Source organism: Mixophyes fleayi, chromosome 7 (genome assembly GCF_038048845.1).
Source record: "Mixophyes fleayi isolate aMixFle1 chromosome 7, aMixFle1.hap1, whole genome shotgun sequence".
In the NCBI taxonomy this organism is placed as follows: Eukaryota; Metazoa; Chordata; class Amphibia; order Anura; family Limnodynastidae; genus Mixophyes; species Mixophyes fleayi.
Genome location: NC_134408.1, coordinates 29975512 through 29995101, shown reverse-complemented (window position 1 = coordinate 29995101; position 19590 = coordinate 29975512). Strand labels below are relative to the sequence as shown.

At 40.2% G+C, this 19590-nt stretch overlaps 1 protein-coding gene across 4 annotated transcripts in view; it reads right to left on the bottom strand.

The window, feature by feature from the left end:
* The window catches only part of MAD1L1 (mitotic arrest deficient 1 like 1), a 528381-nt gene that overhangs the window by 234245 nt on the left and 274546 nt on the right, over positions 1 to 19590 (bottom strand). For 3 of the 4 annotated variants that reach the window (XM_075179556.1, XM_075179557.1, XM_075179558.1), the window contains 2 exons: positions 12192 to 12280; positions 4391 to 4481 (listed from right to left, as the gene is read on the bottom strand). In XM_075179556.1, coding sequence (XP_075035657.1) covers positions 4391 to 4481; positions 12192 to 12280 — 180 coding nt within the window. Of the gene's footprint in view, positions 1 to 4390; positions 4482 to 12191; positions 12281 to 17298; positions 17428 to 19590 lie in introns of those variants that run through there. The other variant, XM_075179559.1, reaches the window with a different exon arrangement.

Here is a 19590-nt window from a genome sequence, read left to right as displayed (position 1 = left end):
CACTCTTCCACAGCCAATTATTTGGAGTCATTACTCCTCCATAGCCAATCAATGCATCTATATGTAGTTAGCTATAACCAGTATTTCACTCTATCCAATACCTCTGGTATTTCCTACTAAGTAATCAACTCTCGGTAATTTCCCCAAGTGATCCTGCCAAGCAATATTTTTTAAACAAAGAATAACTCAGACATGGAAATACCTTCTACAAAACATATAGGAAATTATATATAACAAGTTAACCCGTGCATGATACTCATGCATTCTAGTCAAATCAAGCTACTTAAGGTCTTAAAAAGGTTCTTGTCATGCATTTGGGCCTAGCCCAGGCCTCCCTCAGGGAAGAGCGTTACTTCCCGACGCAAGCGCCCTTTTTTAACATGGTTTTGTCCACATGTCACCACCTCATCATTTTTCTCCATCACCTCATCCTTCATCTTCATCGCCACATCCTTCATCAAGCTACTTAAGGTGTTAAAAACTCCCCACTGTCACCCCCGGCAACCACCAACCACTCCCAACTGTCACTTCTCCTTCAAGAAATATATAGGTCAGTGTATAACTCTGCTCAGCAGGTGCCGCTGCAGCTTGTTTTTTTTTTTTTCACACACGCCACTAGGCATTTATATAGTAGATAATATCACAGAAAAAAATCCCTACAATAAGATGCATTTGATGTTCTGTTATTATAAATGATCTATCAAGCATGTGAAACAAACTACGTTAATCAGCTTAATATTTCGGTCAATATATATATGTATTGTTATTATATTTCAGATGCTGCATCAGAAGAGTTGTAAATGAATGAATGAGATGAATACTACATAGGAAAACAAACATTATTGGCTTTCTTTTCTACAAAGTATTTATACAAGCTTGCTCAACGACATAATTGTACAAAACAAGCCCTGCATTGCAACCCAAACGGCAGAGAAATGAGATATAGAGACCAATATTAAGTTTAACAATCTGCCTATGTTTACTTGGCAATACCAAAGAGGAAAACATATTCCTTCTACAAAAATGTCACAATTCACATTCATGACATAAATCAAAGTTATTTCAAACATGCACATTCCCGAGCATGAGTCTATTTACACAGAGGAGAATAACAGACACAAGCAGGAGGCAGATGATAAAAGATGACAATATACTAAACATGGCAGCATTATTGGGTATATAAAGCACAGAGCTTTCTGTGACAAGTCAGAATGGCTGATCTCAACACCCGTATATAAGTTATCAGGGACGGCTAACCGTTGAGGTTTTAGAAACAATACACCTCATCAGAAGTGGTTCAGTGAGTCTTTTATATTATAAAACACATGTGATAGAAAGGATGAGTTGAAGAATAGAGACTCATCATCATCATCACATTTATTTATATAGCGCCACTGATTCCGCAGTGCTGTACAGAGAACTCACTCACCTCAGTCCCTGCCCCATTGGAGCTTACAGTCTAAATTCCCTAACATACACACACACAGACAGAGAGAGAAAGACTAGGGTCAATTTTAATAGCAGCCAATTAACCTACTAGTATGTTTTTGGAGTGTGGGAGTAAACCGGAGCACCTGGAGGAAACCCACGCAAACACGGGGAGAACATACAAACTCCACACAGATAAGGCCATGGTCGGGAATTTAACTCATGACCCCAGCACTGTGAGGCAGAAGTGCTAACCACTTAGCCACTGTGTTGCCCTAGAGAATTGGGTAAGCCAGGGCCGTAACTAGGGCTGGGCGATAGAGGGGATCGACCAGGTTGCAACGCTGAAAGGGAGTGCAGTGTATGAATATTTCAAGTTCAATTGGTTAAAATTGAGGGATATCGGGGAGGCATTTTTCTTTCTCGACCCAGGTGCTAAAGTGTTGAGTTACGGCTCTGGGTAAGGACACATTCCCTAGGAGTTGTGAATTCCACATTCACGCTTCACAGCAGGGACAAGGGGAATACCTTAATGACAGAGTTGTGGGCAATACAGATTACAGGTGTGTTAGGGAAGGCTCGGGGCACGTCGGCATATTTACCTGCTTTTCATACCTCACTTCCGGGAGATGTGTATGAGAGGTTTGAAGTGGGAGGGACTTAATGAAGAGGTTTGAGTCTAAGTGGGTGGGGCATAGCATATAATTATGCAAATCACGTCACCCTTCCCACTCAGGATTTGATGACGTGTTCCGCTTTGTGGCGAAATCTTCCCGACCACTTTTTGCTGCAGGTAAGCACTCTGGGAGAACTACCATCAATCTTGGAATTCTGATAGGTCTTCCCCTAATACAGGAGTCTATTAGACATTCTGGAAGAGCAGCTAGTAACTTTTGAATTATTAATGCCAAGAGTTAATTTTCATTTTAGATCAAGATCTTGAAATATCAGTGGTGTCACACAAAACAGCTGCCGATAACAAGAACACTTAAACCAGGAAGTAAATTACATGGTTACAATATAAGATATTCCATAGATGGATGACACAAGATAAAGCAGAAAGAGACATTAGGTAAACAGAAGCTATGAAATAGTATGAAAACCCCACAAAACAATGTAGACACTGAGTTATATGTGCTAACAGGTATTTCGACCTACAATTATACAATGTGATAAGAGCCAACAACTAGATGCAAACAAGCTTGACAGTGCTGATTATCGGAATATAATTTTAAGTACAGGAGCAGGATTAATGAGCCAGGTCATGAAAGTATCTCTCTTGAATAAATGAAGTAGCATGACCTCTTGACTCCAGTGTTTAAATGAGCAATTAAAGGCAATCTACCATCAAAATATTGCTATTGTATCTAATGCAAAGCAGAGCCTTGCAGTTCAATGTTACACAAATTAAAGTGACACTTTGTTTGGGTTTATTTATATGGAATTACATTATCTACACAGATACAAGTTGTTGTCCTTATTTCCGCACCTCTGCTGATGGAGAGGACTAAAGCTAGCCTCACACATAGCCAGTTGGTGTGTCTGTACCTATGACCCAATTGCCGAATGACTAAACCTGTACCTAACATGGTCAAATACTTTATGGTGCAATTGGACAAAAGTCGTTGTTCCGTGGCAGGCTGAATGAAAGGGACTCGATAAATGCCTATGTTACCTGATGACTAATACCATAGATCAGGGTTTCCCAAACCCAGTCCTCAGGGTTCCCCAACAGTGCAGGTTTTCTGGATCACATGTGACATAATTAGGACCACCTGTGGATCTGTTACAATGTGTCAGTCAGTAATGAATACACCTGTGCTCCAGCAAGGAGATATGGAAAACCTGCACTGTTAGGGAGCCCTGAGGACTGGGTTTGGGAAACCCTGGTGTAGATTATTTTCCTTTATTTATAAGGCACCACAAGATGTCCGCAGTGCCGTACACAATACAAGACAGTAGACCATACAGGGTAAAACAGAACAGAACAATAAACGAGTATTACCAGGACTCCCTCCCGGTATAGCAATTATAGTTAGGCTGGAGCAGAAGACTAGGTATGGAGACAGGAGGGAAGAGGGTCCTGCTCGTCAGAGCTTACATTCTAAGGGGAGGGATAAAGGGAGTGACACACGTTTCACATTTACTAGCCCATAGTACCATTGCACCAGCAACATGTATAACAATATTGGAAGAAGATGAGTTGGCAGGATAGTCAGGATTATGAAAGACCATTAAATCTTGTTCATGATAGTTCACATGGGCCAAAGGCACCCAGTAAGCAGCCGCACATGTAGTAGACTATGTGCAACACTAATGGAAGCCCCATTAGCTTCTCCATTCATCATTAAAAACAAGAGCTTTTTGGGGGCTATTTCCATCATGTTCTCCTCGCAAACCCTCCCTATGGTTAAACCTCTGAACCAGACATTTCAGTTTCCTACAGTCTTATCTGTAAAACTGAACCTAGACAACCAAAAGGTCTCTCTTAACGGTGACTACTGACCTTAAAAGGAAAAGCTTAAAATTAATTTAACAACTTTCTACACCCTTGAAGACATACACAATGCAGCATTGCACCGAACATCACAGCTGCCATTTATTTCAATTTAATGTAAAGGGAATAGTAGAATAAAAACTGAGGTTTTGTATTTACTGAAATTAGCTTTTGCGTTTATTAACAGCACAGTGACTATTGGCACTAGGTGGCCCACATGGTACGAGTCCAGAGGCTGGGCAGTCACTTTCGCATCAATGCCAGTGACATGAGGATACTGTAACAAGCTGGAAGCCAGATACTAGAGTGCGTCAACATCATGGCATTACTTGTGTATGACCCCCTTCTCCAGCTGCCAGTCAGCATTACCTCCTATATGAGAGTAGCAACAAAGTCTGACGGCCAAAGACCTGCGTGTCAAGAGGATTTCATTACAAAAGGCAGAGAAGCGACTGCTTTACTTACCTGAAGATTCAGCCTCTCCAGCCTCATCTCCAGGACTCTGTTTTCCTCCTCAAGCCGGCTACGTTCCGTCTCCAGCTCCTCAATCTTCAACCTGCCGAGAAGTAAAGCATGGAGAATACAATATGAAATGACACCCTAGGAATAATAATACACTACTAGGCATTTCATTTTCTGCATTTCCTTCCCTGAATACCATTTGGCGGTTCATTGCTCACTATTACAAACATTAACAATGAAAATGCAGATTTTAAAACTAGTCAGATTATACCTGATATTGAACATCCTACGCAATCACCTAGTTGATTTTTGGTTTATAGAAAAATACATGATGACTTTAATTAACATTGGAATTCCTCACAGCCGATACAGTTAGGGGAGACTTCCATCTAAGCAGATTCTAGGACAAAGGACTTGTATAAATAAAAATTGTTGACTTGAGGTACAAAGGAAATAGGGAAAATAGTGTGCATACTTCACCTTTAATAATGATAAAACTGTCATTAATAACTTGCAATGTTTTCATATTGTGCAAAATGAGCAAAGAAGTAATAAATAACAGCAGATGGAATCTTTCTATTTCATTTTGCCAAAAGCCATCTGCAGCATAAAATATTTCTTTCCAGTGTATATATTTAAGCTCTGCTCAGTTATAAAAGCATATGCCACAATTCGGATGTCCATTAACTACCAGAACTGGTGCTTTCAGCAAGCTGTATCGCCCACAAGACGTAGAAACTACCGTCCTGTGGGCTGAGCTAACATTAGAGAGGATCTGATGATTCACTATATTGGGCTGATAATTGTATTTACAGCAAATAGATGAACAAATCTTTTATTAATGGTTCAAACAACATAACAGAAGACAATTTGGTCTATTTTTATTTATTTTTTTAAATAGAACTTTGTTTTCAAATACAGTACAACAGCTGCCAGTGTCCGAAGTGGTAGCCGTTGTACAAGCCGGTAAACAAGTCACAATGTGAGCAGAAAGTTCAAAATAATAGGCATGGTTATTCAGATAAGTACATAAGGAAGTTTATCCAGAGCTTGTGCGGGTGATTGGCACTGACAAAAAGCACACACACAAAATGCAACAGAATGTGCAAGTATGAGATCTAAGTATCATCATCAACATTTATTTATATAGCGCCAGCAGATTCCGTAGTGCTTTACAATTGGGAACAAACATTCATAAGACAATACTGGGTAATACACACAGACAGAGAGGTAAGAGAACCCTGCTCGCAAGCTTACAATCTATAGGACAATGGGAGTTTGAAACACAAGGGCATGTGCTACATCATATTGCACAATGGACCAGCTAGAATGCAAAGGTAAAAGTATTGAGTGGGCTGTGTGTGTGGCAATGTTGGTCAAGGGTTGGTCAAGTATGGGGAGGTTATGGGACAGAGGGGTCCAGGTAGGGGAACTGTGGCCAAGGCCAGGACACCCGATGCCCTCAGATGAGATGATTACAATTTGGTCTCATTGTATTTTTAGCATTACCTTTGTGAAATGAGTCATCTGTTGGAAATCATGAAGTGTCTCTAATTATGCTAAACCAGTTTTCTAAACTCTGCTCATGAAATACAGCCTAACAACACACTATGCGACTGGCTGCTAGTGAATTGACAGACTATGGTCTCATGAATATTGTGTTCAGCCCAGCAATATGGCTACTTCCAGCATGTGAAATCAGCTCATAGTCATATCAGCTTGATAAGGTCATATCTAGAACCTGTTCGCTCAAATAGCATTGGCACACAATGAGGAATCATTCAAACACAGGCTGAATTATGTGCAGACAACCAATAGACCTCTGTATTATTGTGCTGTAATGTCCATCACCAATGTTCTCCCCAAGGCCGCTTGATGACAGCCAAAAATAGGTCAAACCACGGGCTAAATTAATACCTAAAACCAGGACTCTTGTACACACGGCTTTCCAGGGAGCAACAAAGGCTTATTCCTATAGTCTATGCTCCCCGTGATAAACTGTGAGTAGGACAGTACTTGTGGACAGGGTGCCTCACAGCTACTGCCTACACAGAGGTAGGATGTCTGTCTGAATCCTGTCCAGCATAGTCTGTGTGAGGCCAGTCATAGTAAAGAAGATAGCCATGTGTAATGTAGGAGAGTTTGCTCAATGCATGATGGAAATGGAGCGATTTTACATTTCCAGAAAACTTTTTACCTGTTCAAAATGGGCCACAAGTGTTACAACAAAACCATGTCAGATCTGCAGCAGGTCACACTTGTGAGGAGGACAAGCAGGAAAACAGTGGGATGGGCTGATGAATGAACATGATGTACTGCAAGGACTGCTCACATGACAGTGTTATTTAGAATTAATTGCTGCTCTGTTACACAGAGACCTCGGCGATGAGTAACGGTGGGAGAAATGCTCTGTGCCACCTGTCTCATGTTATCATTTGAATGTGAGGCATATGGAGATTCAACTCACTATATTGACAAAATCCCAATAGCTCGGGTCAAGAGGTTGAGTCACAAGCAAATGCTGCAAGTTCACAGCACACGATTAATTATAGGATCAATGAAGACTGATCTGTAGCTCAAACCTGGACTCCAAATGAAAACTCTTAGGTTGAAATTATTTTTAACAAAAAAAAAAAAAACAAAGCACTCATGATCATCCAATCATAATAAGATACTATGGCTGGCCGCTGAGCAACTCAATATTGCTCACCTCTACAAATGAATGGCCTGTAATGTGCAAAAACTGTAGCCATGGAGCACCCGCAGCCAAATACAATCACAGTGGTGTATTTAAACATATATTTATACAAAAAAACTACAAACACCACAAAGAATAATAGTGGACTACACTTAGATCTTTGTAGTTACTGTGTGATCAAATGTCCAGAGACGGGAAATGTTATCATCTGTGCAATGGACTATGAGCATATAGGTCAGTGTTGGCTAACCTGTGACACTCCAGGTGTTGTGAAACTACAAGTCCCAGCATATATTGGCAAAGCATGCTGGGGCTTGTAGTTTCACAACACAAGTGACACAGGTTAGCCAACACTGATATAGGTCATTTTTGCAAACGCTTTGTCAACGATCTAATCTGTTCTGAAATTGTACTTGCTGAATAAATAAAACAAATAAAAAAAAAAATAATGTTCTTTATAGTATATAATGTATGTAATCCTCCAGACTCCATTTCTAATTAGTCACCTACAAAGCCCTAAACCTCACCCTCCTACATACATCTTCAAAATCCCTGAAGCTCATTCAGCTCAGCCTCTGACCAGCACCTTGTCTTATCTCTGATAACCTCTCGCTTCCACCTACAAGACTTCTCCTGTGCTGCTACCCACCAATAGAATTTCCTACCAGCGTGATAAAACTCCCCCCCCCACCACTTCACATCTTTAAACAGTTTAACACAAATTCACCTCTAACTCCACTCCCATCCATACTACTTATACTGGTACACTCCCGCTGCCGTCTAAATGTCCGCTCACTCCTGTAGTCTCAGCTCTGCTCTTCTCCACCTAGACTGTAATCTCTGTAATGAGCAAGGCCCTTCCTACTTTGTGTTCACGCTTTTATCATGTCCCTGTTTATATATGCTCTGTCAGGGGCTGCGGAGTACTGTGGAGCTTTACTAATCAACGCCAATAAGAAGAATTAAATATATAATGCCCTTTGGTTTATTTCACACTGATATGTGACCTCGTCATTAAACTACTAGAAGGTCACCTTAATCAACCTCCTCCTGCTTTTTAACAATTGCCATTGACATGAGGGAAGATAATCCCGCAAATAAGAAGAGAGGCCTCGATAAACTGAGAACAAATAATGGCATGACCGATATATATAACTTTGCTGCACTACTGAGTGGCGATATGTTAATGTCTCTATCTTACCAGACGCCTGGTCAACAGAAGAGCTCCGTGAAGTGTTGCTACTTTAAGACAGCCCAGATTCAGTCCTACCTGCACAGCTGAGAATTCTGCAGTACAATCTGACCCCCTGCAGAGCCCCAAAGAAGATAATTCCAAAAACCACAGGAAACATGTTATAAAAACTCATTGCAAAGAAAAGCCCAGTAATCCTCCGCTCCATAGGAGTGTGCAAAAATACCTTTGACGCTCCTCCAGCAATATGTGGGTTAAACCCCTCTACTACAGTGTTAGAATAATAAAGCCAGATCGTGGGTAATATACAAAGAAAAAAAAAATATAGGATTTTTGGTCTCGTAACCCTTTCACTGTTGTGCAATAAAACTTTGCATCTCGTTCCTCAAAGCTTTTCGAAATGTTATTCTTGAGCACATACATGTTATTCCCCCACCTCTGGTCAGCAGGGAGGGTTTATCTCTGCTCTCATAAGTCACAATTAGAGAACAATGAGCTCAGACTCAAATGTTTTCTGGAATTTTACCCCTGTGCTCACAAAGCAAGTTGGTCTTGCTGCACTTTCCATCACAGGACTCGCTGGCTGAAATAAATCCAATTTGTGCATGTTGGGGGGTGGTATGACGGATGTGCGGACAGACAATAATGTACACTTACATCTCTTCCCCGGAACTCGTAATCAGACCAAGGCAGATTTAAAGAACTACTAAGAAAATCAGTGTAAATTGAAGAGAGAAAGCATAAACCTCCCGAGTACGAACGTCCCTTACAGTGTTTGAGCTGTCTATCCTCAAAAAGACAAAATAATGCAATTCTGAATACAAAAATGGTTTTGCAAAACTAAGGTTGAACGTTATAGGGTGGATTTTGCAAGATAACTTTATATCCTAATGCCTCTGGCTAGATCTTGAAACTTTTCCATATACTTACCTACCAACATTTTATATGATGAAAGGAGGACTATTAAAAGGGGAACTCTGCCTTCAGATAACGCCACTGTGCAGGCAGATTTATTTAGCTGTGTTGCTGTTGGATACAGCAAGAGGTCTGAGGCACTTGATACATTTGTACCTACATAGATCATTTGTCATAGCAAAGTACATTCAGATACACATCATATATAATTAGCAAACAGCTTATAGAGGAGTTGGATCTACTTCATAGAGCAGAATAAAATGTAATACATAGAAACAAAACAAGGAAATATGAGGTTGACGGAGAATGTGCAGACATGAGACAAAGGGTAGAAAGGGCCCTGTTTGTAAGAGCTAACAATTCAGAGTGAAGGGTAATCCTGAGACATTAGGAGCTGGTGTGACGGACAGGTATCAGGAGGCGCAGAGGGAGTAGAATGAGTGGTGTCAAGTGGGAGTAGACTATAGTGAAGATGTGCATTTCGAAAAAGCATTTGAAAGAATTAAGGCTGGATAAGGTCTGGCTAGGTGGGTAGATATGTATGCCATTAACGGACAAAATAATGTAGAATTCGGGAACCTATCAGTTAAATCTAGGATCCAGCAGGATATTTTAAAGAGCCCACGAAAATGTCCCTAATGGTAATAGAAATTACTATAAAAAGTAAGGTGCCAGCAGGAATTGTTTTAGGTGCATTGTCTACCTGGCTCCTGGTATTTGTCGAGCCTCAGGTATAACAACCCCCCCTAATAAAAGGATATTACATGCCAGCAAAGAGTTAGGGGCCTTGAGGCCTCAGTGCTTTTAGAAGGTCCAAAAAGTTAGAACACCTGTACATAAAAACTAAAAAGAAAAGAAATCTGTTTGTATAAGCAAACTAATGTAATGCTGATCTATTTATATCAAGTACTATCACTTTCCACACTTTTAAAAGGAATAGAAAAACATTGGTGCACTAGAGTCCGTGGGGTTAATGGCAACACCATTAAAAACAAAAAGAAAAACAAAACAAAGGCACCACTGTATCCGTTTCTCCACTGCTATTGCTGGTCTTGCTACAGGCACCATCTCAATCAGTTTGTCAGAGAGCAGGTTTTACTGACTTTAATTTGATATAATGGGAAAGGGAGTAGAGAGTCTCCGCACAGAGATACATCGGACTTCATAAGAATGAATTCACCCGGTAGCTGGACTTCACCGCATGCATCAGTTATTATATTAATTCACAATGAAAGATTACATATAACGTCCTTGTTGATGAAGATATTGCATTGTCCCTGTTGCTGCCAGATTTCAAGGAGCAGGTCTAATTTTAAAAAGATATTTCCCCAATGTCTCAATTTTGATCATGCACAGTACAACGCTCATTGTTGTGTGTGCTCACTGTAATTCCCTGCATTCTGAACACTTTATATGTCAGGCTTCTAGAATGCAAGTAATTGATACAGAATACATTTGGATTATCGCCATGGTCCGGAGTACAGGCCAGATGACCATACAAGACAGTCGCCAGGCGCTAGTTCTGCCAACAATGTAACATGTGACGCATGTAACTGAACTTGCGCTTCAAGTATCGCACACACTAGGCCAACATTTCAAGCTGATTTAATAGAATGAGGCAAATGTTATTGGTGCAGCACATTGATGCAGGATTCCAAAAAAAAGCATTCAAACACTTCCTCATTCCCTTGTATCCCCACCATGCCCAATAGTCACCACTGACAGCCCTCTTGATCACTGTGTTCTCCAAGTCTCTAAGCCTAGAAAATATAAAGTGGGAGGAGCAGCACCTGTGTGTCATAGGTGTAAGAGGCTTGCCCAAACATATATAGTGCCAGTGTGCAAGCAGTGATCAGTGATTTGATACACATGGTCTGCCACACTCACTTTGAGTATTCCTCAGTCTTGTAGGCACAGAGAACACACAGAATGCAGGTGAATATTGGGCAAATGGAAATGGTCTCTGTGGTGGGACCTACATGGGCTATTTGGAAAGAGGGATTTCAGCAAAATGTTATGGAGACTGCAGCCCTCTTTTAAAGGGCCGTTAAAACTAAAAAGCCAAAAACATACTGGTAGGTTAATTGGCTGCTAACAAATTGACCCTAGTCTGTGTCTCCCTGTCTCCGTCTCCCTGTCTCCGTCTCCCTGTCTCCGTCTCCCTGTCTCCGTCTCCCTGTCTCCGTCTCTCTGTTTCCGTGTGTGTGTGTGTTAGGGAATTTAGACTGTAAGCCCCAATGGGGCAGGGACTGATGTGAGCGAGTTCTCTGTACAGCGCTATGTAATTATTGGCACTATATAAATACATGGTAATAATAATAAATATATATATATATATATATATATATATATATATATATACATATACATATATATATATATACACACACATATATATATATATATATATATATATATATATATATATATATATATATATATATATATATATATATATATATATGTGTGTGTGTATATATATATATGTATATATATATATATGTATATATATATATATATATATATATATATATATATATCTATATATATATATATATCTATCTGGTAATCAGTAACATGATATGGGATCATAATATATAAAGCAGACCTATTCACCTGCTGAGGGACATCCTTATCTATAGAGTGCCGCTGACATAATTTGGGTCACACTATGATAATTATGTACACTTAGCAGTACATTTTTATTTTAAGGAGAAATATATTCAGCATACCTTGGCATGGCACTCTGGCAGTGGGGACAAAATACAATGAGGGTCTGCTGATGGATGTCTGAACAACCTTTAAAAGCCTGGAGTATATATATGTTACTAAAAAGGCGCCTGAATGGTTAACCAATCCACGCCCTCACCTATACCCACACAAATGCAAAAAAATAGTCAACTCCAAAGGGCAAATAAACAGTAAATAATGCACATGCTGTGATTTGAGTTCATAAACACAAGAGTTGATCTTAGACCTTGAGAGGTTTTCGGACTGACCTGAGAGAATTGACCGTCTCACTTGTGATGGAGATGCTTTGAACAGACGTGCCCATCTGAGATTTCAAGAGGTTAAGTTCTGCTGTTAACTAGGGTGAGAAAAACAAAAACATCCAGTAAGGAAACAATGTTTCTGCAGCAATAAAACTCTCAATCAGATCAACAACAATATAGCATCTCTGATTCAAAGTAACCAGTGCAGAAGATCTAATTCAAGATCATGGTTGTTCACATAGGGGCATTGGTATTTGTACAGTAAATTAAATAATCAACTGCTTCAAATTATTGATTGGGTGAAAAATATGTACACAATAATAGTCCACATGTGTGGGCTGTGTCCTTCTGACAGAATTGAAGATTTACTAAAACAACATGTAACAGGCCAGTACATCAAAAACGGTTTCCAGGACAAAGCAGAAGAAAGCAGATATTCTCTCTCCAATGGAGCTCATATATGTACCGATATGGACATATAGCATAGTCCCCAAGTAGCCGTACATATGGAAAGTTCTGCCCCACACAATGACAACAAATGGGACACTTGGCGAATTACCAAATGGGTCAACTGACCAGATTAGACAGGTTCTAATCATGACCAATTCCTTACTCAAAACATTCAATGTGTGCAAGAAACACTTGGAAAGAGAGTATGAATAATTTTACAGACATGTGTACAAGTGACCAACCCACACTTGTCTCATACCCACTGGTGTTAAACTATATGTGTTTACTAGCTTTAGTAAACAAGGCTTTGGATCATCATACCCAGTTTTGGGATACAGCCTGCTTCTATTCATTGAGGTTAATGGGAAAGAAAGATTATACTTTGGTACTGTGAGGCCAACAATGGACACTCCTGCGATCTCAATCCATTTAACTAGGGTTCAACACAAAAAACATGGAGCTGGCAGCATCCAAAAACTATGTACCCAGCCTAATGCAGATGAAATTTTTAATTTTCCCATTGCAATGCTCACCACACCTCAACAACTTGTGTGGAGAGGGTCACTAAAAAAGTTATGTACTTTGCCAAACCAAGGGGTTTATTAACAGCTATGATAGGAGGAAACTTGATAAGCAAACCCCAATATATTTTACTCTACCACGAGTTCTCAGGTGGTAAGCCCAAGTCCATGATCTTTGATAATAACCCTGGTTGGTAGCAGCAGATAGGAAACAACTGCCAGGCAGAGAAACACAACGTATTAAGAGACCAGTACTCCAAATATATATAGAAATGCAGTGAGGTCGCATTGCTACTAAAGCAGGTTAGATGTACCAGCAGTGTAGATTTGTGGTACTCGGTGAAAATCTTCATATTTGCTGGAAGCACCAGCTTTGAAATACAATATGGAAGACAGAGCGCCAGGTTTGATATGAGACACTGAAAGCCGATCGCTAACTTTGAAGGGCATAATCAATTATTTTTTCCCCGCTCCGCGGAAAAACTATTACCGTTAATACGGTAATTGTTAGCTGGATTTCAGCTCGCCGCTCAGGGAGCTGCGAACTGAAATCCAGCGAGTAAATTACCGTATTAATTGTTTTTCCGCGCACGATTACCGTAATAACGGTAATCGTGCGCAGACCGCAAGGTTATCGGCGTTTCCGCTGAGAATTGAATATGCCCCTGAGAGCAGTCACATTCATTTGATATACGACATTAATGAATGTCTACATGGCATGGCTGCTGACTTAGACATACTAACAATTTTTTGCAGAATTTAGAATGTTGTAATACATACTTAAGCTGCCTTAACTGTTCCTCTGTTACTGTTGACCTAACCACTGACAGTTTAGAACTTCATAAATCAGAATATATACATTTGTGTAACAAAATAATTTGTACGGCCCTATCTGAACACTGACATAACTCACAGCAATTAAAAAAAAAAACAAACACCAGAAATCTGAATTTGCAGAGAATGATTGCAAACTACAAGAGTTCACAGCCATGCCACCAATACAGCCGTTTTAGAGAGAAGCCGAGCTCTGTTTTACTGCAGGCAAATGAGGAGCAAGTCAGAGATATGACCTAGCTCACGTCTGTGTGTGATTCTGCCTCTACCAGTTCCTATTAGATGTGAATATTCTGCTGCAGACACCCTGGACCGTGCGGAAATGAGTCTATTTTATCTCTCTCCAGTGGCATGGGTCTAGGCCTCAGCTTTCACCTCTTAAACAAATGATATAAGAGAGAAACTGGGCTGTCAAATCACACCAAGCTCAGGCAATACCTTCCTCAATCATTGCTCAGGGTCCCTCGCTAGCTTTGGAAACGCATCCAATTTGAAATCATGACAATTCTCCCTTCAAGTCTTTCATGGCCACGGAGCATTTGTCAGTGACTGTTTTTAAACCGCATCTTTTTGCTCTGCAAACAAATGAAGAGGGTTGTGGGGGCAGGAATATCAGCTCAGGTGATTTCTTTTGGCAGGATCACCAACATAAAACACGGTGTCCTTCTTGCAGAAATGTAGATGGCTTTTATCTATGACAGAGATGGCGCTTCATAGCTCTAAAACAACTTTAATTAAACGTCAGAGCTTGATTGTAATGACACATTAAGTGTTCCATCTTACTGTTATTACTGCATGTTAAGTAGAGAAAATTACTTTATTTGAACTATGGGTCAATTCTTTCTTTTACGATTTTGACAATATGCTCCATATTTAAACCACATATGTTTAAAGGCATATTATAGGACTATTGCACAAACAATTATTTTACACAGCGATATAGTCATCTGCTAATGCCAGTGGAAGAAAACCCAACAGTTGGCTTTCGGCTAATGATGTACCATTGAAAGTAAGCTCTTACCACGGTGCAATGGTAAGTTGCTTAATGATACTAAATATAGCTTAAAACAGACAGGGCCCCAGGGGACCAGTTACTGTCCTGAATCTGTGACAAGTACATGACAACCAAAGGCTTAAAATACACCTGCAAACAGTTCCAGGGTGGCCCCTGGAGACTGCATGTCCTTGTTTCTCAATATTGACCAAATGCCCTGCACAGTCTCTCTCATTCTGTACGTAGGTAATGTGTCTAACCAGGGACTCAGAAGCACAGCACAGGATCTTGGTATTGCTGATAAAAATCTCGGGGTCCTCTCAGTCTAGATTCCCTTATTCCATGCTTTTCACATATTTAAATTGTGTATTTTTTTTAAGAGATGCTCAACAAATTGAAACAACTTTGAAATTCAATCGAATTTGGCCAATTTGATGGCTTCAAACTTATACGGGACAACCACAATTTAGCACAAGCACATTATTTTGTTTGGCGGCTAGGGGCATAGTTGCACCTTCTAAAGGTTTAAATATGCTACAAAATGCTGACATTATACTCAAAAGACATTCAATTTGGTTTTATCGAACTTGTTTACCTAGCTTGAATTTCACTCACATATTATAATCTATGTAAGAGAATTTTGAACTTGAGAACCACTTTAAAACGTTTTAAAGGGCAAATCGCAGTTACACGCGTCTACAAACTTCCCATTACCACAATATCGCGGACTTCGCTCGACATAGTGTTTCAATGGAAATTCACGATGTTGCAACACAGTATTGGTACTTTATGTGTGAAGCCACTCATAACCGCGATCTACCATCTTAATTGAATATGTCCCTTCTGTGTTAGGTAGATCGTAGATGCTACGTAAGCTTTGTATTCAGAAGTTATAAAGGACATACTTCGTAATACCTAATAGTCTCCCTCTTGCGTGAGAACTCTATTGAAGTTGGCAGAATACAACAACCAGTAGCCAATAAGATCATCGGGGAGCTCAGAGCAGCGCATTGGGGCATACTCCATTAAAACGGCAGCCCGTGCTGCGCACATAAAGTGCCAATACGGTACCGCAACATCCCTGTGGGGTGCGATGGGAAATCCGCGATGTTGCGAACAGGAAGCGCACAGCCACACGTAACTGCGATCTGCCGTCTTAACTGAATATGCCCCATAGTATTTCGGTACATGAACGGGGTAATCTTGAGGGAGGTCGTAACCTGTCCACGCATGACATTAAGTGACCGCTGAGTCGCACGTGTCTAGGCAGTGCCATGATATGAACTGGGGAATGGAGGCAGGAGGGAAACCACAGACTCAGACCACAATATCAAGTTAATATTCAACTCCCTCTTAAAAGACATATCCTAAAATATAATTTAAACCCAACAAGCAGAAGTGTGGAGGTTTCCGGCCATGGATCCCCCACAATTTGGACAAACGCCTTTGTCATGAATTACATTACTCCCAAAAGAAAGCAGGTAAAAGAACTGCTTATAAATACAGTGTACTAAAAAGTTTACCAAGTTTCCCTTAAAGAATTGAATTCATGAAACACATTTTAATTAATAATACACATATTAAGAAAAATACTTATATTGATACTGACAGCCACAAACTACAATAGCACTGCGATTTGTGTTATACATCTCATGGCAGAATAAACCATATTATAAGAAAAAAACAATAATAAAAGTAAAAGACAAAAACAAAATTTCCTCGAATTTCTGAATTGAAATCCAGGGCCCGATGTGCTAGAATTCTCTCAGATCAATCCCATCACACAACCTCCGCCAGACAGAGAGGAGGCACGGTGCAGGCCAATATTATAGTGCTTTTGAACACCACTGTTTATTCAGAAACTGATAAGATTATCATAGCAAAAAATGTTTCCCTCAATTTTCTGATTAGGCCTCTTATCAGCAGCTGGCTCAGTCTATCAAAGCCGGCTGGGAGGAGAAGAGAGCTGAGCTATTCACACATGTACAGAACTGCAAATGGAAGGTACGCTGTCTCCTGCTTGCTCCTGCAAAGAGATTCATTATTCTCCTTCTTCCTGGTCTCAGATCTCTGCAGACTGACTCATGGGAGAAGTATAGAAGGAAATAGCGCTATGCATCACAATCTACAGCACCACTAGAACCACGGTATAATTTACACTTGCTTTCCAGTTCTGATTTTTAATTCAAATTAGCAAAGTCAAATTATTTGAATGTAAAAAACAAGTAATACTACATTGTGATCATAACAAATTCACAGAGCTCAGTAGAATCACATAACTCACTGCATACATAAATACAAACAAAGCACAGACCTGCCATTTGCCCAACATTCATTCCCAGCGTCCTACTTGCTTGATGCATGACCCGGGCCCCCAGGCTTAGCAGACTGTGTTTCAAACCTCAGCCGAGGCTTTTCCAAGCATCAGAGGCTAAATACAGTCAGTCCTGCGAATTCACAGGGGAGTATCAAGCAAACAGGAGACAGTTACTACTGCTACAACTAGTTAGCTAATTCAGGTAATTTCCCTACACCCCTCCGAATACCATCCCTACTTGTTTATCAACATAAAAGCTTGGGGGTAGTTTAAGCTGCACAAATATGGATATGACAATTTAAAATCTTCAAGTCATATTAAGTCACATTATTTAACACATTGCATATATATCATCATCACTATTTATTTATATAGCGCCACTGATTCCGCAGCGCTGTACACAGAACTCACTAACATCAGTCCCTGCCCCATTGGAGCTTACAGTCTGAATTCCCTAACACACACACACACACAGACTAGGGTCAATTCTGATAGCAGCCAGGGAGGGCGGGCGAGGGAAGGAGGGAGGGCGATGGCGGGCGAGGGAAGGAGGGAGGGCGATGGCGGGCAAGGGAAGAAGGGAGGGCGATGGCGGACGAGGGAAGGAGGGAGGGCGAGGGCGAGGGAGGGAGGGCGCATTCTATTCAAAATGCACACAAAAGTACTTAAGTATAGTTTACCGTGTAAATGAACATTTTAAGTGGAATTGTTCAATAAGTGTAAGTTCTCTATCAGCAGAGTATATGGCACAAAAAAGTTAAAAAGACTAACCGATCTTATTGTTCGGTTAACTGTGAACAGGTATAATGGCTGCTCCGTGCAGCCTTACATATATATGCTGTTCTGGCAACTTTGTATCAGTTTACTAAAATAAAACATATAATAAATTCCTGCACACAATTTAACCGTAACAGGACTTTTTTCATTTCTGTAGTTTCTATTGAAAGCCAAGCACTCTCTAGCTCACATTAGATAATAAGTTCTATGTGCATCTAACCTAACTGCAGAAATTCCACAACAAGAGACAGTCAGAGGTTTGTGCCAGGTAGTGCTCTCTTACATTACAGTAGGTTTGCCACCTACTGGATATTTTTTTTTAAATTCTACGAAGCTTAATGAGTTTGAGAACAACATGATTAATACATGAGAGATATCATCAGGAGTCCTTATTAAATTCTGCAAAGCCCCACTGGAAGTCAATGAAATTTCCAGACTTTATGGGAAGTGTAAAGTTAGTGTGTCACGCTCATTTTATGTAATCATTTATCAAGTGCTTAAAAATGAATACGCAGTGCTACAAAACAAACATTTATAGAAATAAAAGCTTATTTAATAGAACTGTATAAATAATTTATGCCATGCAAGTACAATAACGACTGTTGAGGCCTTTTTTTTTTTTTTTAAAGCAGGTTTTGTAAACAGCCAATTCTGAGGCAAACGCAGGATTTTAATAATGAGGGCACAGTCCACCTGTGCCTAGTGAGGGGTCTAAAATGTCCACTTGTGTTTTTCACCAGATACAATACTCATGGAGGCGTAAAGAAACTATCTGTGCTTTTCAGATACAGAGGTCTATTTGACAAACCGAGAAAAGCCCTATATCTGGCAAAAACTGGAGAATTCCCTGGATTTAAGGTTTCTCCCTATTTATCAAATTGTTTTGCACTGCGTGATATTTTTACTGAATTTATGTTCTTTTACAATTCCTGTTCTGGAGTGTTCTTAGGGGCACAATTATCAATGTTCGGCAAAAATGAAAATAGTTATCAATCCTTATCGCGTGGATAAGGATTGAACTATTTCTCAAATTTATTAAAAACGGTTTACAGAAACAGCAGTTCCGATAAACTGCTGTTTCTGTGATCAAAAAAAAAAAATAACACTTACCCCGCCTCTTCGGAACGCGATGTCCACGGATCTCATCCAGGTCCTCTTCATTTTTCTTTATACTGGAATTGCGCATGTGCAGTTCAAAAAACTGCACATGCGCAAAAAAACATCCCCGCTCTGTCTCTGCAACTATAGAGCGGTGAGTGACAGGGAGGGATCATGTGATCCCTCCACACATGCCCTGTCTAGCTCTGCTCTTCGGAGCAGAGATAACAGCACTGAAATCTGACAATTATGATAATGTACGCCAGCTTCAGCTGGCGTACATCATCAAGACAAGTTACCGGAAAAAACTTTTTTTTCGGAACTTGTTAGATTGCGGTTGGGAGCAGTCACCATACTGTAAAATGGTGACTGCTCCCAAAAACGAAAAGGAATGCAAAGCAGCAGATTATCCAC